Source organism: Cherax quadricarinatus, chromosome 4 (genome assembly GCF_038502225.1).
Source record: "Cherax quadricarinatus isolate ZL_2023a chromosome 4, ASM3850222v1, whole genome shotgun sequence".
Lineage (NCBI taxonomy): Eukaryota > Metazoa > Arthropoda > Malacostraca > Decapoda > Parastacidae > Cherax > Cherax quadricarinatus.
Window position 1 is genome coordinate 49,247,356 of NC_091295.1, and position 26,022 is coordinate 49,273,377.

The 26,022-nt window shown below is 43.0% G+C and overlaps 1 protein-coding gene across 5 annotated transcripts in view; it reads left to right on the forward strand.

The window, feature by feature from the left end:
• The window catches only part of LOC128684534 (uncharacterized), a 315,325-nt gene that overhangs the window by 224,738 nt on the left and 64,565 nt on the right, over positions 1–26,022 (forward strand). For all 5 annotated transcript variants that reach the window (XM_053770779.2, XM_070096520.1, XM_070096531.1 and 2 more), the window contains one exon: positions 15,884–16,041. In XM_053770779.2, the coding sequence (XP_053626754.2) occupies positions 15,884–16,041 (158 nt within the window). The remainder of the gene's footprint in view (positions 1–15,883; positions 16,042–26,022) is intronic.

The window sequence follows — 26,022 nt, forward strand, 5'->3', positions numbered from 1 at the left end:
ATTCCAGCTGCATGTGTTGCTCCTCAGGGCTCCCAGTTGCATGTGTTGCTCCTCAGGGCTTCCAGCTGCACGTGTTGCTCCTCAGGGCTTCCAGCTGCTTGTGCTGCTCCTCAGGGCTTCCAGCTGCATGTGTTGCTCCTCAGGGCTTCCAGCTGCATGTGTTGCTCCTCCCGGCTTCCAGCTGCATGTGTTGCTCCTCAGGGCTCCCAGCTGCATGTGTTGCTCCTCAGGACTCCCAGCTGCATGTGTTGCTCCTCAGGACTCCCAGCTGCATGTGTTGCTCCTCAGGGCTTCCAGCTGCATGTGTTGCTCCTCAGGGTTCCCAGCTGCATGTGCTGCTCCTCAGGGCTCCCAGCTGCATGTGTTGCTCGTCATGGCTTCCAGCTGCATGTGTTGCTCCTCAGGGCTCCCAGCTGCATGTGTTGCTCCTCAGGGCTTCCAGCTGCATGTGTTGCTCCGCAGGGCTTCCAGCTGCATGTGTTGCTCCTCAGGGCTTCCCGCTGCATTTGTTGCTCCTCAGGGCTTCCAGCTGCATGTGTTGCTCATCAGGACTCACAGCTGCATGTGTTGCTTCTCAGGACTCCCAGCTACATGTGTTGCTCCTCAGGGCTTCCAGCTGCATGTGTTGCTCCTCAGGGCTTCCAGCTGCATGTGCTGCTCTTCAGGGCTTTCAGCTGCATGTGTTGCTCCTCAGGGCTCCCAGCAGCATGTGTTGCTCCTCAGGGCTTCCAGCTGCATGTGTTGCTTCTCATGGTTCCCAGCTGCATGTGCTGCTCCTCAGGGCTTCCAGCTGCATATGTTGTTCCTCAGGGCTTCCAGCTACATGTGTTGCTCCTCAGGGCTTCCAGCTGCATGTGTTGCTCCTCAAGGTTTCCAGCTGCATGTGTTGCTCCTCAGGGATTCGAGCTGCATGTGTTGCTCCTCAGGGCTTCCAGCTGCATGTGTTGCTCCTCGGGGCTCCCAGCTACACGTGTTGCTCCTCAGGGCTCCCAGCTGCATGTGATGCTCCTCAGGGCTCCCAGCTGCATGTGTTGCTCCTCAGGACTCCCAGCTGCATGTGTTGCTCCTCAGGGCTTCCAGCTGCATGTGTTGCTCCTCAGGGCTTCCAGCTGCATGTGTTGCTCCTCAGGGTTCCCAGCTGCATGTGCTGCTCCTCAGGGCTCCCAGCTGCATGTGTTGCTCCTCATGGCTTCCAGCTGCATGTGTTGCTCCTCAGGGCTCCCAGCTGCATGTGTTGCTCCTCAGGGCTTCCAGCTGCATGTGTTGCTCCGCAGGGCTTCCGGCTGCATGTGTTGCTCCTCAGGGCTTCCCGCTGCATGTGTTGCTCCTCAGGGCTCACAGCTGCATGTGTTGCTTCTCAGGACTCCCAGCTGCATGTGTTGCTCCTCAGGGCTTCCAGCTGCATGTGTTGCTCCTCAGGGCTTCCAGCTGCATGTGCTGCTCTTCAGGGCTTTCATCTGCATGTGTTGCTCCTCAGGGCTCCCAGCTGCATGTGTTGCTCCTCAGGGCTTCCAGCTGCATGTGTTGCTCCTCAGGGCTTCCAGCTGCATGTGCTGCTCTTCAGGGCTTTCATCTGCATGTGTTGCTCCTCAGGGCTCCCAGCTGCATGTGTTGCTCCTCAGGGCTTTCATCTGCATGTGTTGCTCTTCAGGGCTCCCAGCTGCGCGTGTTGCTCCTCAGGTCTTCCAGCTGCATGTGTTTCTCCTCAGGGCTTCCAGCTGCATGTGTTGCTCCCCAGGGCTTCCAGCTGCATGTGTTGCTCCTCAGGGCTTCCAGCTGCACGGGTTGCTTCTCAGGGCTCCCAGCTGCATGTGTTGCTCCTCAGGGCTTCCAGCTGCACATGTTGCTCCTCAGGTATTCCAGCTGCATGTGTTGCTCCTCAGGCTTCCCAGTTGCATGTGTTGCTCCTCAGGACTTCCAGCTGCATGTGTTGCTCCTCAGGGCTCCCATCTGTATGTGTTGCTCCTCAGGGCTTCCAGCTGTATGTGTTGCTCCTCAGGGCTTCCAGCTGCATGTGTTGCTCCTCAGGGCTCCCACCTGCATGTGTTGCTCCTCAGGGCTCCCAGTTGCAAGTGTTGCTCCTCAAGGCTTCCAGCTGCATGTGTTGCTCTTCAGGGCTCCCAGCTGCATGTGTTGCTCCTCAGGGCTTTCAGCTGTATGTGTTGCACCTCAGGGCTTCCAGCTTCATGTGTTGCTCCTCAGGGCTCCCAGCTGCATCTGTTGCTCCTCGGGGCTTCCAGCTGCATGTGTTGCTCCTCAGGGCTCCCAGCTGCATGTGCTGCTCCTCAGGGCTTCCAGCTGCATGTGTTGCTCCTCAGGGCTTCCAGCTGTATGTGTTGCTCCTCAGGGCTTCCAGCTGCATGTGTTGCTCCTCAGGGCTCCCAGCTGCATGTGTTGTTCCTCAGGGCTTCCAGCTGCATGTGTTGCTCCTCAGGGCTTCCAGCTGCATGTGTTGCTCCTCAGGGCTTCCAGCTGCATGTGTTGCTCCTCAGGGCTCCCAGTTGCATGTGTTACTCCTCAGGGCTTCCAGCTGCACATGTTGCTCCTCAGGGCTTCCAGCTGCATGTGCTGCTCCTCAGGGCTTCCAGCTGCATGTGTTGCTCTTCAGGGCTTCCAGCTGCATGTGTTGCTCCTCAGGTCTTCCAGCTGCGTGTGTTGCTCCTTAGGGCTCCCAGCTGCATGTGTTGCTCCTCAGGGCTTCGAGCTGCATGTGTTGCTCCGCAGGGCTTCCAGCTGCATGTGTTGCTCCTCAGGGCTTCCCGCTGCATGTGTTGCTCCTCAGGGCTTCCAGCTGCATGTGTTGCTCCTCAGGGCTACCAGCAGCATGTGTTGCTCCTCAGGGATTCCAGCTGCATGTGTTGCTCTTCATGGTTCCCAGCTGCATGTGCTGCTCCTCAGGGCTTCCAGCTGCATGTGTTGTTCCTCAGGGCTTCCAGCTACATGTGTTGCTCCTCAGGGCTTCCAGCTGCATGTGTTGCTCCTGAAGGTTTCCAGCTGCATGTGTTGCTCTTCAGGGCTTCCAACTGCATGTGTTGCTCCTCGGGGCTCCCAGCTACACGTGTTGCTCCTCAGGGCTACCAGCTGCATGTGATGCTCCCCAGGGCTTCCAGCTGCATGTGTTGCTCCTCAGGGCTTCCAGCTGCATGTGTTGCTCTTCAGGGCTCCCAGCTGCGCGTGTTGCTCCTCAGGGCTTCCAGCTGCATGTGTTGCTCGTCAGGGATTCCAGCTGCATGTTAACGTTACTCTTAAGGGCTTCCAGCTGCATATGTTGCTCCTCAGGGTTCCCAGCTGCACGTGTTGCTCCTCAGGGCTTCCAGTTGCATGTGTTGCTCCTCAGGTCTCCCAGCTGCACGTGTTGCTCCTCAGGGCTTCCAGTTTCACGTGTTGCTCCTCAGGACTCCCAGCTGCATGTGTTGCTCCTCAGGGCTTCCAGCTGCATGTGTTGCTCCTCAGGGCTCCCAGTTGCGTGTGTTGCTCCTCAGGGCTTCCAGCTGCACATGTTGCTCCTCAGGGCTTCCAGCTGCATGTGCTGCTCCTCAGGACTTCCAGCTGCATGTGTTGCTCCTCAGGGCTCCCAGCTGCATGTGTTGCTCCTCAGGGCTCCTAGCTGCATGTGTTGCTCCTCAGGGCTTCCAGCTGCATGTGTTGCTCCTCAGGGCTCCCAGCTGCATGTGTTGCTCCTCAGGGCTCCCAGCTGCATGTTTTGCTCCTCAGGACTCCCAGCTGCATGTGTTGCTCCTCAGGAGTCCCAGCTGCATGTGTTGCTCCTCAGGGCTTGCAGCTGCACATGTTGCTCCTCTGGGCTTCCAGCTGCATGTGCTGCTCCTCAGGACTTCCAGCTACATGTGGTGCTCCTCAGGGAGGGCTCCCAGCTGCATGTGTTGCTCGTCAGGGCTTCCAGCTGCATGTGTTGCTCCTCAGGGCTCCCAGCTGCATGTGTTGCTCCTCAGGACTCCCAGCTGCATGTGTTGCTCCTCAGGGCTCCCAGCTGCATATGTTGCTCCTCAGGGCTTCCAGCTGCATGTGTTGCCCCCGAGGGCTTCCAGCTGCATGTGCTGCTCCTCAGGTCTTCCAGATGCACGTGTTGCTTCTCAGGGCTTTCAGCTGCATGTGTTGCTCCTCAGGACTCCCAGCTGCATGTGTTGCTCCTCAGGGCTCCTAGCTGCATGTGTTGCTCATCAGGGCTACCAGCTGCATGTGTTGCTCCTCAGGGCTACCAGCTGTATGTGTTGCTCCACAGGGCTCACAGCTGCATATGTTGCTCCTCAGGGCTACCAGCTGCATGTGTTGCTTCTCTGGGCTACCAGCTGCACGTGTTGCTCGAAGGAAGTGCCAGTAGCCCAGTGCTCTGCCTCGAGGCTTCTAAATACCCTTGGCCAGATAAACACTCAGATGCACACTCCTCTTGTCGCCACGACCAAGAATAAAATGAGCCTTGGCGAGTCCACTCCCTGGACGCATTATGTACCTCTGTGATCCTTTGATTACCACCCACAGAATAGGCGTTAACTAACTAAGAAAGCACTTAACTACTTTGATAGTGGTCACGTGTGGTCATACCTGCCTAAGCTCTTGGGAGTTAGCGTGGGCTGTTACCAAGCACTATGGCTTGTTGTAGTGTTTTAGAATCTCAGGTTCAAGTGTTGAAGAAGGAGATTCTACTTCTTCAAGAGAAAAATAGGAGGCTGAAGCTTCGCATAGATGAGTTTGGGAGCGAGTGTGAGAAGGATTTAGCTGGTAAGGAGGAAATGGTCACCAGCAGTGATGGTGGCAGCCACTTTAAGTGGCAAGTGGTTCACAGTTCAGAAAGAAGGAAGATGAGGAGAGTTCATAGAGAAGATGTGAAGGTAGGAAATCGATTCTCTGTTCTCCAAGACGAGTGTACTTCAGTGGTTAGTGAGGTTGAAGGTACCACTGATTCCCCTGCTAATCAAGGTAAGAATAATTTAATAGTAGGCGATTCTCAGGTAAGATATATGGACCGTGCATTTTGTAACAGAGACAGAAAGGTCAGACAGAGAGTGTGTCTTCCTGGAGCTGGTGTTGGTGACATAGTCAGCAGGGTGGATAATATTATGGCAGGTAATTGGAACAAGCCCACTATCTGTCTTAGTGCTGGGGGTAATGACATTGGGAAGGGCAGGAGAGAGGAGCTGCTGGATAAGTACAGCTCAGCCATAGAAGTAGTTAGGTCTAAGGGAGGGATCCAGTCATATGTAGCATCTTGCCTAGAAAGGGAGTGGGCAATGAATGGATGTCTAGGGCAATTGGTATAAATTGCTGGCTAGACAGGTACTGCAAGGAACTTGCAATCTCATTCATTGATAACTGGGATCTATTCTTTGGCAAACATGATATGTATGCAAGGGATGGGGTTCATCTCTCTGGGGATGGAGTGGTTGCATTAGTCAATTCGATTGAGAGGGTAATTGATGACTTGTCTAGGAATTTAAACTGATAGATTATAGAGGTATGGGTGTTTGTGGGAAGCAATCAGGCTGCAGCATTAGGGTTAAAAACAGCCGTTATTACCGGGATACCTCAGGAATATGTTTCAAAGACAATATTCAAAATAAAGTTGCTAGTAATAGCAAATCAATTGATCAACAAACAAAGAGAGATAGTAGAGGGCAATGCGTGACTAGCTCCCTTAAGGTTTACTATACAAATAGTAGGAGTCTAAGAAATAAGATAGATGAGCTAAGATTACTTGCAAGTGTAGGTAATATAGATATTATTGGTTTAACAGAGACCTGGTTCAACCTGAAAGATAGAGAAATGCCTTCTGAATGCAACGTACAGGGTTATAAACTATTCCACACTGATAGGGCCAACAGGAAGGGTGGTGGGGTGGCTATGTATGTCAGAGAAAATTTAAATTGTTGTCTTAGACATTATATAAGATTAGAAACATCGAACACAGAATCTGTTTGGCTACAGTTTCTCGGGGGACGTGACAAATTAATTTTGGGTGTGATTTATAGGTCCCCAAACCTTGATAGGGAGTGCAGTAAGCTGTTATGGGACGAAATTCATAAGGCATCTAGATATTACCTGGAGTTTACCTGGAGAGAGTTCCGGGGGTCAACGCCCCCGCGGCCCGGTCTGTGACCAGGCCTCCTGGTGGATCAGAGCCTGATCAACCAGGCTGTTACTGTTGGCTGCACGCAAACCAACGTACGAGCCACAGCCCGGCTGGTCAGGAACCGACTTTAGGTGCTTGTCCAGTGCCAGCTTGAAGACTGCCAGGGGTCTGTTGGTAATCCCCCTTATGTATGCTGGGAGGCAGTTGAACAGTCTCGGGCCCCTGACACTTATTGTATGGTCTCTTAACGTGCTAGTGACACCCCTGCTTTTCATTGGGGGGATGTTGCATCGTCTGCCAAGTCTTTTGCTTTCGTAGTGAGTGATTTTCGTGTGCAAGCTCGGTACTAGTTCCTCTAGGATTTTCCAGGTGTATATAATCATGTATCTCTCCCGCCTGCGATATGAAAATGTTGTGATAATGGGAGATTTTAACTTTAGACAAATTGATTGGAACAATATGACAGGAAATCTTGAGTCTAGTGACTTTCTTGATACGATTCAGGATTGCTTTTTAGAAGAGGTTGTGACAAAACCAACTAGAGGAAACAATCTGCTTGACTTGGTTCTTGCCAACAAAGATTCACTAATTAATAATCTTGAGGTTAATGATGAGCTTGGGGAAAGTGATCACAAATCACTTAGTTTCAATATATTATGGAATCACCCAGATAACTGCAATCAAATCTCTGTCCCAGATTTCCGCTTGGGACTGAAAAATTACCTGGGTGGGCTGAATTGGGATGTCCTGACTATGGGTCAGGTAGGTGATCTTGGTTGCCAATATGACGTTTTTCAGAGCATAGTTCTAGCTGCCCAGACAACTTTTGTTCCGAGTAGGAAATTAGATCTAACAAAAATGATCCCAAATGGATGAACAATAGATTAAAACATCTCATTGGTCAAAAGAGAGGCATATACAGGCGTATCAAAAGAGGAGATGGTCAGTTAAGAAATCAATATATTCATTTAAAGAGAGAAATAAAGAAAGGAATAAGAAAAGCAAAAAGGGATTATGAGGCTAAGGTCGCAAGGGATTCAAAGACTAACCCAAAAGGGCATACAGAAGGTATACAGAAGTAAGATTAGGGACAAGATTGGCCCACTTAAGAGTAACTCTGGTCAGATCACTGACAGTGATAAGGATATGTGTGAAATTCTCAATACCTACTTCCTCTCAGTTTTCACCCAGGAAAATACTAGCTATATTCCTGAAATAATAGATTATGTAGAACAGGATGATAAACTATGTACGATTGCGGTAACTAGTGACATGGTCCTCAGACAAATAGAGAAACTAAAACCTAACAAATCCCCAGGTCCTGAGAACTGTTTGCGAAGGTGTTAAAGGAATATAAAGAGGAACTTAGCATACCTTTGGCAAATCTTTTTAACATATCACTACAAACTGGCATAGTGCCTGATAAGTGGAAACTGGCAAATGTAATACCTATTTACAAGGCAGGTGACAGGTCCTTGGCTTCGAACTATAGACCAATAAGCCTTACCTCCATAGTGGGAAAATTTATGGAATCAATAATTGCCGAAGCAATTCGTAGCCATCTTGATAGGCACAGATTGATTAATGAATCTCAACACGGTTTTACAAAGGGGCGTTCCTGTCTTACGAATTTACTAACTTTTTTCACTAAGGTGTTTGAGGAGGTAGATCATTGTAATGAATATGATATTGTGTATATGGACTTCAGTAAGGCTTTCGATAGAGTTCCACACCAGAGGCTATTGAGGAAACTTAAGGCACACGGAATAGGAGGAGAAATTTTTTCCTGGGTAGAGGCATGGCTGACAAATAGGCAGCAGAGAGTTTGCATAAATGGGAAGAAATCAGAATGGGGGCACGTCACAAGCGGTGTTCCTCAGGGGTCAGTGTTGGGCCAGTTGTTTTATCAAGTCCTTACCACTAAACTAATCCCTGAAAAAGCTACTTTGTTTTAGATTCACAGTATTATCTACATATGTTATAGAAAAAAAAACACAGTGAAAATAAGAAATGAAACCTGAGCGCTTTCATGTGCTTACACACATCTTCAGAGGAATGAAGATATGTAAGCACATTAAAGCGGTCGGGTTTTATTTCCTATTTGTGATTTCTTCCATAATATACTATATGTGTGTTTAAAGATAACATGTGTGTGTAAAGATAACATGTGTGTAAAGATAACATGTGTGTAAAGATAACATGTGTGTGTAAAGATAACATGTGTGTAAAGATAACATGTGTGTGTAAAGATTACATGTATATGTGTAGATAACATGTGTGTGTAAAGATAACATGTGTGTGTGTAAAGATAATATGTGTGTGTAAAGATAACATGTGTGTGTAAAGATAACATGTGTGTGTAAAGATAACATGTATGTGTAAAGATAACATGTGTGTGTAAAGATAACATGTGTGTGTAAAGATAATATGTGTGCATAAAGATAACATGTGTGTGTAAAGATAACATGTGTGTGTAAAGATAACATGTGTGTGTAAAGATAACATGTGTGTAAAGATAACATGTGTGTGTAAAGATTACATGTATATGTGTAGATAACATGTGTGTGTAAAGATAATATGTGTGTGTAAAGATAATATGTGTGCGTAAAGATAATATGTGTGCGTAAAGATAACATGTGTGTGTAAAGATAACATGTGTGTGTAAAGATAACATGTGTGTGTAAAGATTACATGTATATGTGTAGATAACATGTGTGTGTAAAGATAACATGTGTGTGTAAAGATTACATGTATATGTGTAGGTAACATGTGTGTGTAAAGATAACATGTGTGTGTAAAGATAACATGTGTGTGTAAAGATAATATGTGTGCGTAAAGATAACATGTGTGTGTAAAGATAACATGTGTGCATAAAGATAACATGTGTGTGTAAAGATAACATGTGTGTGTAAAGATAACATGTGTGTGTAAAGATAATATGTGTGTGTAAAGATAACATGTGTGTGTAAAGATAACATGTGTGTGTAAAGATAACATGTGTGTGTAAAGATAATATGTGTGTGTAAAGATAACATGTGTGTGTAAAGATAACATGTGTGTGTAAAGATAACATGTGTGTGTAAAGATAACATGTGTGTGTAAAGATAACGTGTGTGTAAAGATAACATGTGTGTGTAAAGATAACATGTGTGTAAAGATAACATGTGTGTGTAAAGATTACATGTATGTGTAGATAACATGTGTGTGTGTAAAGATAACATGTGTGTGTAAAGATAACATGTGTGTGTCAAGATAACATGTGTGTCAAGATAACATGTGTGTGTCAAGATAACATGTGTGTCAAGATAACATGTGTGTGTCAAGATAACATGTGTGTGTCAAGATAACATGTGTGTGTCAAGATAACATGTGTGTGTCAAGATAACATGTGTGTCAAGATAACATGTGTGTGTCAAGATAACATGTGTGTGTCAAGATAACATGTGTGTGCCAAGATAACATGTGTGTGCCAAGATAACATGTGTGTCAAGATAACATGTGTGTGCCAAGATAACATGTGTGTCAAGATAACATGTGTGTCAAGATAACATGTGTGTGTAAAGATAACATGTGTGTAAAGATAACATGTGTGTGTCAAGATAACATGTGTGTCAAGATAACATGTGTGTGTCAAGATAACATGTGTCAAGATAACATGTGTGTCAAGATAACATGTGTGTGTCAAGATAACATGTGTGTGTCAAGATAACATGTGTGTGTCAAGATAACATGTGTGTCAAGATAACATGTGTGTGTCAAGATAACATGTGTGTCAAGATAACATGTGTGTGTCAAGATAACATGTGTGTGCCAAGATAACATGTGTGTGCCAAGATAACATGTGTGTCAAGATAACATGTGTGTGCCAAGATAACATGTGTGTCAAGATAACATGTGTGTCAAGATAACATGTGTGTCAAGATAACATGTGTGTCAAGATAACATGTGTGTCAAGATAACATGTGTGTGTCAAGATAACATGTGTGTGTCAAGATAACATGTGTGTGTCAAGATAACATGTGTGTCAAGATAACATGTGTGTGTCAAGATAACATGTGTGTCAAGATAACATGTGTGTCAAGATAACATGTGTGTCAAGATAACGTGTGTGTCAAGATAACATGTGTGTGTCAAGATAACATGTGTGTCAAGATAACATGTGTGTCAAGATAACATGTGTGTCAAGATAACATGTGTGTCAAGATAACGTGTGTGTCAAGATAACATGTGTGTGTCAAGATAACATGTGTGTCAAGATAACATGTGTCAAGATAACATGTGTGTCAAGATAACATGTGTGTCAAGATAACGTGTGTGTCAAGATAACATGTGTGTGTCAAGATAACATGTGTGTCAAGATAACATGTGTGTCAAGATAACATGTGTGTCAAGATAACATGTGTGTCAAGATAACATGTGTGTCAAGATAACATGTGTGTGTCAAGATAACATGTGTGTGTCAAGATAACATGTGTGTGTCAAGATAACATGTGTGTCAAGATAACATGTGTGTGTCAAGATAACATGTGTGTCAAGATAACATGTGTGTCAAGATAACATGTGTGTCAAGATAACGTGTGTGTCAAGATAACATGTGTGTGTCAAGATAACATGTGTGTCAAGATAACATGTGTGTCAAGATAACATGTGTGTCAAGATAACATGTGTGTCAAGATAACGTGTGTGTCAAGATAACATGTGTGTGTCAAGATAACATGTGTGTCAAGATAACATGTGTGTCAAGATAACATGTGTGTCAAGATAACATGTGTGTCAAGATAACGTGTGTGTCAAGATAACATGTGTGTGTCAAGATAACATGTGTGTCAAGATAACATGTGTGTCAAGATAACGTGTGTGTCAAGATAACATGTGTGTGTCAAGATAACGTGTGTGTCAAGATAACATGTGTGTGTCAAGATAACATGTGTGTGTCAAGATAACATGTGTGTGTCAAGATAACATGTGTGTGTCAAGATAACATGTGTGTCAAGATAACATGTGTGTCAAGATAACATGTGTGTGTCAAGATAACGTGTGTGTCAAGATAACATGTGTGTGTCAAGATAACGTGTGTGTCAAGATAACATGTGTGTGTCAAGATAACATGTGTGTGTCAAGATAACATGTGTGTGTCAAGATAACATGTGTGTGTCAAGATAACATGTGTCAAGATAACATGTGTGTGTCAAGATAACGTGTGTGTCAAGATAACATGTGTGTGTCAAGATAACATGTGTGTGTCAAGATAACATGTGTGTGTCAAGATAACATGTGTGTGTCAAGATAACATGTGTGTCAAGATAACATGTGTGTCAAGATAACATGTGTGTGTCAAGATAACGTGTGTGTCAAGATAACATGTGTGTCAAGATAACGTGTGTGTCAAGATAACATGTGTGTGTCAAGATAACATGTGTGTGTCAAGATAACATGTGTGTGTCAAGATAACATGTGTGTGTCAAGATAACATGTGTGTGTCAAGATAACATGTGTCCTATATACCACTGTATGTTATCTTGCAAACCTATTTACATGTTACAAGATTTTTTTTTCAGTAATGAGACAACATGGTCACTGTGTGAACCTCCACGACAAGCAGTTACTGCTCTACCATAGACACTTACATCTTGCTCTACCATAGACACTTACATGTTGCTCTACCATAGACACTTCCATCTTGCTCTACCATAGACACTTACATCTTGCTCTACCATAGACACTTACATCTTGCTCTACCATAGACACTTCCATCTTGCTCTACCATAGACACTTACATCTTGCTCTACCATAGACACTTCCATCTTGCTCTACCATAGACACTTACATCTTGCTCTACCATAGACACTTCCATCTTGCTCTACCATAGACACTTACATCTTGCTCTACCATAGACACTTACATCTTGCTCTACCATAGACACTTACATCTTGCTCTACAATAGACACTTACATCTTGCTCTACCATAGACACTTCCATCTTGCTCTACCATAGACACTTCCATCTTGCTCTACCATAGACACTTCCATCTTGCTCTACCATAGACACTTCCGTCTTGCTCTACCATAGACACTTACATCTTGCTCTACCATAGACACTTACATCTTGCTCTACCATAGACACTTCCATCTTGCTCTACCATAGACACTTACATCTTGCTCTACCATAGACACTTCCATCTTGCTCTACCATAGACACTTACAGCTTGCTCTACCATAGACACTTCCATCTTGCTCTACCATAGACACTTCCATCTTGCTCTACCATAGACACTTCCATCTTGCTCTACCATAGACACTTCCATCTTGCTCTTCCATAGACACTTACATCTTGCTCTACCATAGACACTTACATCTTGCTCTACCATAGACACTTCCATCTTGCTCTACCATAGACACTTACATCTTGCTCTACCATAGACACTTCCATCTTGCTCTACCATAGACACTTCCATCTTGCTCTACCATAGACACTTCCATCTTGCTCTACCATAGACACTTCCATCTTGCTCTACCATAGACACTTCCGTCTTGCTCTACCATAGACACTTACATCTTGCTCTACCATAGACACTTACATCTTGCTCTACCATAGACACTTACATCTTGCTCTACCATAGACACTTCCATCTTGCTCTACCATAGACACTTCCATCTTGCTCTACCATAGACACTTCCATCTTGCTCTACCATAGACACTTCCATCTTGCTCTTCCATAGACACTTACATCTTGCTCTACCATAGACACTTACATCTTGCTCTACCATAGACACTTCCATCTTGCTCTACCATAGACACTTACATCTTGCTCTACCATAGACACTCCCATCTTGCTCTACCATAGACACTTCCATCTTGCTCTACCATAGACACTTCCATCTTGCTCTACCATAGACACTTCCATCTTGCTCTACCATAGACACTTCCGTCTTGCTCTACCATAGACACTTACATCTTGCTCTACCATAGACACTTACATCTTGCTCTACCATAGACACTTACATCTTGCTCTACCATAGACACTTCTATCTTGCTCTACCATAGACACTTACATCTTGCTCTACCATAGACACTTCCATCTTGCTCTACCATAGACACTTCCATCTTGCTCTACCATAGACACTTCCATCTTGCTCTACCATAGACACTTCCGTCTTGCTCTACCATAGACACTTACATCTTGCTCTACCATAGACACTTACATCTTGCTCTACCATAGACACTTACATCTTGCTCTACCATAGACACTTCCATCTTGCTCTACCATAGACACTTACATCTTGCTCTACCATAGACACTTCCATCTTGCTCTACCATAGACACTTCCATCTTGCTCTACCATAGACACTTCCATCTTGCTCTACCATAGACACTTACATCTTGCTCTACCATAGACACTTCCATCTTGCTCTACCATAGACACTTCCATCTTGCTCTACCATAGACACTTACATCTTGCTCTACCATAGACACTTCCATCTTGCTCTACCATAGACACTTACATCTTGCTCTACCATAGACACTTCCATCTTGCTCTACCATAGACACTTACATCTTGTTCTACCATAGACACTTCCATCTTGCTCTACCATAGACACTTCCATCTTGCTCTACCATAGACACTTACATCTTGCTCTACCATAGACACTTCCATCTTGCTCTACCATAGACACTTCCATCTTGCTCTACCATAGACACTTACATCTTGCTCTACCATAGACACTTACATCTTGCTCTTCCATAGACACTTCCATCTTGCTCTACCATAGACACTTCCATCTTGCTCTACCATAGACACTTCCATCTTGCTCTACCATAGACACTTACATCTTGCTCTACCATAGACACTTACATCTTGCTCTACCATAGACACTTCCATCTTGCTCTACCATAGACACTTCCATCTTGCTCTACCATAGACACTTCCATCTTGCTCTACCATAGACACTTCCATCTTGCTCTACCATAGACACTTCCATCTTGCTCTACCATAGACACTTCCATCTTGCTCTACCATAGACACTTCCATCTTGCTCTACCATAGACACTTACATCTTGCTCTACCATAGACACTTACATCTTGCTCTTCCATAGACACTTACATCTTGCTCTACAATAGACACTTCCATCTTGCTCTACCATAGACACTTACATCTTGCTCTTCCATAGACACTTACATCTTGCTCTACAATAGACACTTACATCTTGCTCTACAACAGACACTTGCATCTTGCTCTACAATAGACACTTACATCTTGCTCTACCATAGACACTTACATCTTGCTCTACCATAGACACTTCCATCTTGCTCTACCATAGACACTTCCATCTTGCTCTACCATAGACACTTCCATCTTGCTCTACAATAGACACTTACATCTTGCTCTACAATAGACACTTCCATCTTGCTCTACCATAGACACTTGCATCTTGCTCTACCATAGACACTTACATCTTGCTCTACCATAGACACTTCCATCTTGCTCTACCATAGACACTTACATCTTGCTCTTCCATAGACACTTCCATCTTGCTCTACCATAGACACTTCCATCTTGCTCTACCATAGACACTTCCATCTTGCTCTACCATAGACACTTCCATCTTGCTCTACAACAGACACTTGCATCTTGCTCTACAACAGACACTTGCATCTTGCTCTACAACAGACACTTGCATCTTGCTCTACAATAGACACTTGCATCTTGCTCTACAATAGACACTTGCATCTTGCTCTACAATAGACACTTGCATCTTGCTCTACAATAGACACATGCATCTTGCTCTACAATAGACACATGCATCTTGCTCTACAATAGACACTTGCATCTTGCTCTACAACAGACACTTGCATCTTGCTCTACAACAGACACTTGCATCTTGCTCTACAACAGACACTTGCATCTTGCTCTACAATAGACACTTACATCTTGCTCTACAATAGACACTTGCATCTTGCTCTACAATAGACACTTGCATCTTGCTCTACAATAGACACTTGCATCTTGCTCTACAACAGACACTTGCATCTTGCTCTACAATAGACACTTGCATCTTGCTCTACAACAGACACTTGCATCTTGCTCTACAATAGACACTTGCATCTTGCTCTACAATAGACACTTGCATCTTGCTCTACAACAGACACTTGCATCTTGCTCTACAATAGACACTTGCATCTTGCTCTACAATAGACACTTGCATCTTGCTCTACAACAGACACTTGCATCTTGCTCTACAATAGACACTTGCATCTTGCTCTACAATAGACACTTGCATCTTGCTCTACAACAGACACTTGCATCTTGCTCTACAATAGACACTTGCATCTTGCTCTACAATACACTTGCATCTTGCTCTACAACAGACATTTGCATCTTGCTCTACAATAGACACTTGCACCATGTTCTGTGACAAACACTTGCATTTTTTGGGTGGGCAGATTTATCCTAAATATATGACTGTGGAAAACATGTCGACTGGAGTAGCGAATATAATCAAGTGGCAGCGTCCACAACTCAAAAACAGGGATCAGGGTTCGACTCCTCCCGGACGCATGGAAACATTGGGCACGTTTCCTTACACCATACCGACTAGTGTGGGTCGCATCCTGGGGAAAAAGGATTAAAGGACCCTAACGGAATTAAACCAGAGGGTTTAAAGACGCGACTTGAGTGGGTTATCGTTCGGGTTTATAATCCGAACAAAATCTTCTACTTAGAATTGGCGTTATAATCCTTCTGACGTACCTAAATTAGGGTTAAATTGTACTGCTGACGTACATATATTTTCCTGTAGCTACAGCTTGTGGGGTTCGAACGCGTCCACTACGAGTTCTGAGGAGTCCTACCGACGTCACTTTAGCCGAAGTCTGTGCCGGGTGGTGTTCGGCTGCGCTGTGCTACTAGTGATCCTAGCTGTCCTGGGCATCGTGGGCATAGCAGTGTACCTAGGAGGTATGCCCAGCATCCACTCTTCTTCCGGATACAGTCTGTTTACCTTAGCCACTTTTAACCTTCAAATAAATAATTATTAATTACAAATTATATGTGAAATTATCATTCCGATTATTTACTTTCCTTTATTTTTATATTTTTTTTTTGTAACATATAATTGGATTACACTCTCAACATTATATATACATAGATATTTACACTTAGTAACTTTCATCCAGATCAGAAATAAGTCATCTTAGATGTAGCAGCTATTATTATTACTCTAGAATGACATGAATGATTCGCTGAAAGAAGAAATTGGCAGCTTTGGAGTCCTTAATTACCCAGATAAGTTTATGTCCTGGGTCTCTCTTGGGGGCTTTAAGCATCATCTTTCAGAGTTACGGTGTGTGTATTGGAGATAAGTATTAGTAGGTTTAGTGCTTGTGGAAAATTACATTTACCTGGATGAATCTCATTACATACATACAAGTAAATGGTAACAAATATAATTATTATTTATCAAAGTTACAGAGACAAGTAGGAATTTTTAGGACATCTAGGTCGCAAAAATGTCCCCCTTCGATACTTACCATCTATCTCTCCACAAGTTGCTCTAGACCTATATTAATTGCAAATGAAATGTACATACACACCAGGAATTCTGGTAAAATTATTATAACTTTTGTGGACTGTATATTAAAATTAATAAATGATTACATATACACATTTATATAACAGAAGGAGAATTTATAATCATAAGACTCACCAATTTGTCTGGAGATTACTGTGTATCATACTCAAAAACCCCCCTGTCTACATTTATGATAATAATACTGGCCAGAGCTATAAACATAAATACATGTATAGACATGACTTAGCTGGGGGTAATATCCTGTTTTCATCTAATTACGGAGTCCTGTCCAGTTGCCTGATTCTCTCGTTATGCAGGACTGCAGTTCCAACAGTTTCGGCTCCTATTTGAGAGGTGTAAGCGCAATATAACCTCTAGAGCGACGAAAATTCTTATTTTCACTTACGTTTTCTTGGCTCATTAAAAAAACATGGCGACTCTCCCCTGCTCGTCCACGCAGGCGCCGAGCTTCCCATTTTTTATAATATAATTTTTATTCAATACAATATATTTTATTAATTTACATACAAATACACTATTTTCGGAAAATATACTATATATTTTCCACAGTGCTTCTTTTTTATAATAATAATAATAATAATAATAATAATAATAATAATAATAATAATAATAGTAATAATGGTCATTGTAGATGCTGATGGAAATTTTATTTGGGTAAGCCAGTGTATCTTATTTCCATTGTATTATTTAAGAACATATATATTATTTGTAGTCAACTGTATCATTAACAGAGTTAGCCATTACTGTCATGCACTTTACATATATTGTTATTTATGTGCACTAAATGTCTCCTAAGCTATTTCATACCACATGTTTCCGTCTGCATGCACATACACACACACTCACACATTCAAATTCAAATTCAATTCAAATTCAAATTCAAAGTTTATTCTCTATAAGGATTACAATGCTGAGGTTACAGAAATTTGGTTATTGTTTGGTTTACATGTAGTAAAATTGTGATTACAGAGTGTACCACTAGAACGCTTAGCATGGCTAGGCATTTCGGGCATACTTAGTTTTATTCTTAATTGTAAAATATTACAAATTATGAGGTAAGTTGGTATTATGGCTAAGTGACTAAATACTAGTTTGTGAGTTTAGCAATGTGAATGCTTTTGTTTTGGCACAGTACATAGTTTCAGTATTGGAGTATCACAGGATTCATTATTTTAAGACTGAGATTAATATTTCTGTTTATGGTCAAATGAGTGAGTGAGTGTAAGTGTGAACCACCAGGTGGTATTCGTGTAGTTAGTTGATGGGGTGTATCAGGGAGATAAGATGTTTTCTAATGGTAGTTTTAAAGGTGATGAATGTGTCTGCAGTTCTAGAGTTCTCAGGTAGGGTATTCCAGATTTTAGGGCCTTTGACATACATTGAATTTTTGTAAAGGTTTAGTCGGACACGGGGAATGTCGTAGAGATGTTTGTGTCTGGTGTTATGCCTGTGGGTTCTGTCACAACTATCAAGAAAGCGTTTTAGGTCAAGGTTGATATTAGAGTTTAAGGCCCTGTAGATATAGATTGCACAGTAGTAAGTGTGGATGTACTGAACTGGGAGTAAGTTTAGATCTATGAAGAGTGGGGGGATGTGTTGCCAGGGATGGGATTTAGTGATTATTCTTACTGCAGCTTTTTGTTGGGTTATTATTGGCTTTAGGTGTGTTGCTGCAGTTGATCCCCAAGCACAAATAGCATAGGTGAGGTATGGATAAATAAGTGAGTGGTATAGTGTGAGAAGGGCATTTTGCGGCACGTAGTATCGTATCTTGGAGAGGATCCCAACCGTTTTGGATACTTTTTTGGCTATATGCTGGATATGGGTGCTGAAATTCAGGTTGTTGTCAAGGTATAAGCCTAGGAATTTTCCCCCATTATTTCTGGTAATTAGAGTGTTGTCAATCTTAATGTTAATTTGTGCATCTCCTGCTCTGCTACCAAACATAATATAGTAGGTTTTGTCAGTGTTAAGCATAAGTTTATTGGCTGTCATCCAAGTCGATATTTTAATCAGCTCCTCATTCACAATGGTGTTGAGGGTGGCAAGATTAGGGTGAGAGATGACATAAGTCGTGTCATTTGCAAAGAGAATGGGTTTCAGGTGTTGGGATACGTTTGGAAGGTCATTGATGTATATGAGGAAGAGCAGGGGACCAAGGACACTTCCCTGCGGAACTCCAGTATCAAGTGGCCGTGTTGCTGATGCTGTGTCTTTAATGGTGACGTACTGATACCTATTAGTAATGTAAGATTTGAAATAAGCAAGCGCATGGCCTCTTATACCGTAGTGATCAAGTTTGTGGAGTAGGATGTCGTGGTTTACTGTGTCAAAAGCTTTTCTTAGGTCAATAAAAATTCCTAGTGGATATTCCTTATTTTCCAATGCTGTGTAAAGCAGATCTAGCATTTTTATGATTGCATCATTAGTGCTTTTATTTTTCCTGAATCCAAACTGGCAGGGGTTGAGTATGTTTTGAGCCGTTATAAATGAATACAGTCTCCTGTGCACGAGTTTCTCAAAGATTTTGGATAGCAATGGTAAGTTAGATATTGGCCTATAGTTGTTTAAGTCTGTAAGGTCACCACCTTTATGTATTGGTGTAACCCTTGCCATCTTGAGTAGTTTCGGGAAGGTGCTAGTCTCTATTGACTTGTTAAAAAGTAATGAAATAGCATGCGAAAGGACATGGGCCGCTCTCTTGTACAGTAATGGTGGGACATGAGACAGATTCCCCGAGTTATTTTTAAGTGACTTTATGATCTCAATGACTTCCGTGGGCTCAGTTGGTGGAAGATAGAAGGAATTAGGGAAATTTCCATCTAGGTAGTCCCCGGCATGGGCATTGGTATGTGGGATTTTACTGGCGAGATTAGATCCTATGTTTGAGAAGAAGTCGTTTATCTTGTTAGCTGTGTCAGTGGGATGTAGTGGTGTTTCATTAGGTTTAGTTAGGACAATATTCTTGGTTTTTCTCAGTTTGTGGGTCCCTAGAATCTGAGAGAGTGTTTTCCAGGTCTTTTTTATATCTCCTCTAGTGTCTGTGAATCTACTGGAGTAGTATAGTTGTTTGGCTTTTTTTATTACATGTACTTTGGTGAGAGCTGATGAATAGTGTTTAAGAGTATCTTTGTGTATTAAGCCCTGTCTATATTGCTTTTCATATTGGTGTTTCTTGTCAATGGATTTCAGAATGGTACTGGTTAGCCATGGGCAACCAAGCCGTTTGTTTGTGATCTGTTTTGTTTTTATAGGACAATGTTTGTTGTATGTCTAAGTAATTTGTTAAGAAAAATGTCTGTCCAGTCATCAATACCATTGGACTTGGAGAATTCTGTAGGCCAATCAACAGTCTCTAGGTCAGCTGTGAACTTCCTTACTGAGGCCTCGTCATGGAGTCTAAATGAGACTTTGTTGTATTCAAGTGGTGGTTTACTAATGTTTGTCAGGAGGAAGGTAGGGTAGTGGTCTGTAGTGCTATCTGTGATTATCCCTGATTTAAGGGGGGCTAGTATATTGGTCCATATGTGGTCTATTATGGTTGCACTTGTCTCAGTGAGCCTGGTTGGTTTAGTTATTGTTGGTATGAGAAGTGTGTTGTTCATATTGTTGATGAAATCAGTTACAGGCTGATCATCTAGTAAGCCAAGGTTGATGTTGAAGTCTCCAGCTAAGAGAAGGTGGTGCTTATTCATTTGTCTGTTAGTTATTAGTGACTTTAATTTCTCACTGAAATTTGGGATGTTTGTGTGAGGTATCCGGTAAATGGCACCGATTGTTATAGGCGTCTTAAGGTTTTTTACAGTAAAATTAGCAAAAATGTATTCCCCATATTCATCACTAAAGCAAGTGGTGCTAAGACAAGATAATTGGTTAGAGTAATAGATTGCAATACCACCCCCAACTTGGTTTGTTCTGCAGTTGTGAATTGCTGTGTATCCTGGTAGAGGGTAGATATCTATTGTGTCCTGCTTAAGCCAGGTCTCAGTAAGAATAATGCAGGAGAAGGGTGTCTTTAGTGATTCAAGGAGTGCTAGGAGGTCATCATAGTGTTTGCTTAAGGACCTGATGTTGTAGTTAAGTACTGATAGACTTTTAGCATTGTTTAGGATAGTGGTGGCTTATGATGCTGTGTAATAAAGGCAGTTACTTTCCAATAGGTTTTGATTGGGTGTCAGATTATGGAGGTTTAGATCAGGGTCAACGTGATCAATCATCTTCTAGGTTTAAATTATGGTTATTTATATCCTGAGTTGTGTGTTGAGTTCTACTACTGATATCTGTAGTGGTTGGAAGTTTGGACAAGTATATAGCTAGAGTATTTTGGTCATGTAGGGTATACTCACTACTACACATAATGAAGTTGATGTTGTCTATGTGTTGTGCTGGAATGAACTAAAGTACAACTAGGTATAAACTAGTAATATAAAAATACAAATTAAAAATAGAACAAGACTCTCACTTGTAATTGCACTAAGGTCTAATAATGACTTTTGTGGAGTCTATGTTTTGAGCTAGAGTGAGCTAAAGTACAATAGGTTTAATCTAATAATATAAAAGTACAAATTAAAAATAGCACTAGTCTCTCACTAGTAATTGCACTGTGGTCTAATATAGTGAATTTGGTATTGACTATGTCTTGAGGTAGAATGAGCTATGGTACAACTGAATTTAATCTAATAATATAAAAATACAAATTAAAAGTAGCACCAGTCTCTCACTAGTAATTGCACTATGGTCTAATATAGTGAATTTGGTATTGACTATGTATTGAGCTAGAAAGAGCTATAGTACAACAATTTTAGTCTAATAATATAAAAATACAAATTACAAATAGCACCAGTCTCTCACTAGTAATTGCACTATGGTCTAGTATAGTGAATTTGGTATTGACTATGTATTGAGCTAGAATGAGCTAGAGTAAAACTGTGATTAATCTAATAATATAATAAAGGAACAAGACTCTCAATTGTAATTGCACTAAGGTCTTATACAAGTTGTTTACAAGAATTAGAGTATAATTAGATTTAAATTGACAGGATAAAATACACAAATTAAGGTAGCAAAATAATAATAAAAAAAAAATGATGAAAATAAAAATGGCAATGACTTGGTTATAATATGCTAGTAAGATGGTAGACAGGATGATATAAAAGTTGTAGTTGAAAATACTAGTTTAAAAAAGTATGGAATAAAAATGGTCAATAAAAGAAGATTACAATAAGTTTGATCAGTATAGTTTAAAGTAAAATTGGGCAATAATAGGGATTTAGAATAAAATTGGGCAATTGAGTATTTTTTAAAGTGAGGTAGAATTATTGAAGACAAGTTATGGTTAGTTTATAAAAAAATAAGATGGAACAGTGATGTGGTAAGTTGTAAAAAAGGAGATAGATTCTGTAGATATTAAATACAATTAAGACTATGAGGTAGAATGGTCGTTGAGTACAACAATGACAATTAAAAGTAGTTGGAGTATTAGAATTTTAGGGGGGCACAAATTTATGACAATATAACACTAACCGTGGGCTATGGGTATTATCTGCACTTTACTCTGATTCTGTTAGTCCAGCCTCACTTAGGAATGTTTTAAGGTCAGGGCCAAAAGTTGTGAATTCACCCCTGCAATCACATATAGGTAAATACACACACAACCACACACACACCACACACACACAACCACACACACACACACACACACACACACACACACACACACACACACACACACACACACACACACACACACACACACACACACACACACACACACACACACACACACACACACACACACACACACACACACACACACACACACACACACACACACACACACACACACACACACACACACACACACAGGTGAAGCAGTATCGCTAAATAGTGCTCCCAGGATTTAGCGTTCTAGTGGCTGTCCTAAGATATTATTAGCGGTCATCGTACCAGTGTAGTGATAAGGTCATAAAAGAGTGATTAAGTAAATACTGAAAGTAAGAAAAATTAGTCAATCCCCAGCTGTTGGTGTTGTGAATGTAGCTAACATCATCAGACTTGTTATGACCATAATACTGTACTAAAGAAAAAAGAGGGAATACCAAGTCTTAAAAGAAAATAAAAACTTGAATGCATGATAAAGTTCCTGAAGGAGTTACAAAATTGAAGGAGTTGATAGACGACCAGCAGGAACCTCCATTGTTGTGCAGACGACATCACTTGCCTATTTGTGGTTAATTTTGGTTAGTGTCTAAAGTCTCAAGTGTCTCGCCCTGCTGGTTGTATGCTATACCATCTCTCTCTCCCTATTTCAGTACCAGGAGATAGATAGTGGTTAGTAAATTATCTAAATATCGCCAGGTAAACTCCAGAAGAGTTGTGTAGCCTAGTGAACCCCCCCCCCCCCGTTTTTCTGAGGGACAAGCTAGTAAACATTATTATTATTATAATCAAAAAGAAGCGCTAAGCCACAAGGGCTATACAGCGCTGCAAGCTAGTAAACAAGTATGCACATACAAACACACGTGTGCACCCGTAACTATTGTTATAATAAACATTAGTATATAATAATAAGGAATTGAGTGAGAAAAAATAATCCTATAATCTTCAAAAAGTAAAGTAGCGTAGTGTGCGGAGATCTGGGCCGGGAGAGTACCGGTGAAACAACAACAATAACAAAGAGTGTTAACGTAACCCCCCCCCCCCTCTTTTTCAAAGAACGACAAGCTAGTAAACACACACACACACAAACACAAGTGTACGCAATTAATATTATATAGTATATATTAGTGCATATAATAAGGAATTGATTGTGAAAATTTTTTTTATAATCTTCAAAAGAGTAGCGTAGCCTAGTGTGCCCACGCACACCCACACACCCCCACACACCCCCACACACCCCCACACACCCACACACACCCACACACACCCACACACCCACACACACCCACACACACCCACACACACCCAACCACACACCCAACCACACACCCAACCACACACCCAACCACACACCCACCCACACACCCACCCACACACCCACCCACACACCCACCCACACCCACCCACACACCCACACACCCACACACCCACACACCCACACACCCACCCACACACCCACCCACACACCCACCCACACACCCACCCACACACCCACCCACACACCCACCCACACACCCACACCCACACACACCCACACACCCACACACACCCACACACCCACACACACCCACACACACCCCCACACACCCACACACCAACCCACACACCCACCCACACACCCACCCACACACCCACACCCACACACCCACACACACCCACACACACCCACACACAAACACACACACCCACACACCCACACACACCCACCCACACACCCACCCACACACCCACCCACACCCACCCACACACCCACCCACACCCACCCACACCCCCCCACCCCTCCCCACACACACACACAACACACACACAACACACACAACACACACACACATATTGCCAGACTCACACATACACTCCCCCCCTCCCCCACCGACATCTCGCTCCTTCACCTGATCCCTCCCCTCCCTCTTTCACCCTCCCCCTCCCCACCTCTCCCTCACCCACTTACCCACTTGCTTCACTCTCCTTCCCACTCCCCCTCCCCACTACTCTCCCATATAGCCACAGTTCCTCCTCTACCTCCCCCCCCACACTCTGACATATACAATACTAACCTAACATACAGAATTACATAGGTTTCCCACTCTGAGGCAATCAGGATAAAACAAAAATGGGTTGCCAGAGAGCAACAAGAAAACCCAAGGGACAGGAGGAGGAAACTGCAAAGGAAGATTGGGCAGCAGAGCTCACAAAAAGGGAACAAGAATGGGAAAAGAAACTAGAAGAACTTAGCATGAGAATGGAAGAGAGGATAGACATGGAAAGCAGGAAGTGGGAGGTGAAAGTCAAAGCAGCAGAGGCCAGGATACAGAGTTTAGAAGAGGAACTGGAAAATCTGAAACAGCCTAAAGAACTAAAGAACATTATGGGATTGACAACAGAGACCGCTACCTCAGCCACAAATAAGGGGACTGTAGGGAAAGGAGGAGCAAAACTGCATGTAGAAGCTCTATCAGTGGAGACTGTAGTAAATGAAAGAGCTAAGCTATATGTGGAGGCCCTAAAAGACCACAACAGAGCCCAGGGAAAGCCGAGATGGGAAAATGACAGGCCACTGAGCCCATGTACAGTAGCTAGTGAAACTGAAGAAAGGAAAGCTGCAATGGAGGAAATCAAATTGAATGAGGGGATACACAGGGATATGCAGTGGGAGAATGAAAGGGTGAGGTCAGTCTTTGTGTATGGGCTACAGGAAGTTGAAGGGGAAACATATGAAGCAAGAAAACAAGGGGAAAAAAAAGCAATTGAAAGCATCATGAAAGTAATCGGAGAAGACGACATGACCCAGCTGGAAAATTTTCGGAGAATAGGGGGGTTTGTAAAAAAAAGAAACCGGCCAGTGAAAGTGACCTTCAAGGCAGAATCGACTCGGAACAGGATACTGCAGGAAAAAGCACGATTAAGGGACATGCCGGGATACAGGAAGGTGTATCTCGACCGCGACAGAACACAAGACGAAAGGCGGAAACTGAGAGAGATGGTACAAAGGCGAAAGGAGGAAAGAGAGGGGATGGAGAAGACAGACAGGAGATCCCAGACACAGGAAGAAGATCAAATACAACCTCCCTCACAGCTTCCTATAGAAGCCTCCCAACCAGGTCAACCCCAGTGCAGCCAAACACTCTAAACCACAACACCCATGCCATATCCAATGCCCCCACCCACTACATTACAAACTCCACCCCCACAGCAACCACCCATAGTTCCTTATCAGGTCTCCCACTTCCCCAACCCCAATACACCTCCCAGACCACAGTCTTAGAAAAGAAGTTGAAGGTATGGTATACAAATGCAGATGGAATAACAAATAAGTATGAGGAGTGGCACGAAAGAATCAAGGAGACATCCCCAGACATAATAGCACTCACAGAAACAAAACTCACCAGAATAATAACAGATTCAATCTTTCCACCCGGATATCAAATCTTCAGGAAAGACAGAGGGAGGAGAGGGGGAGGAGGAGTTGCACTGCTCATTAAAAGCCAGTGGGGTTTTGAGAAAATGGAAGGAATGGATGGCACGGGTGAAAGGGACTACTTAGTAGGAACAATCCAGTCTGAGGGACATAAGGTGATAATTGCAGTAATGTACAACCCACCACAGAACTGCAGGAGACCAAGAGAAGAATACGATGAGAGCAACAGAGCCATGGTCGACACACTAGCCGAGGTGGCCAGGAGAGCACACGT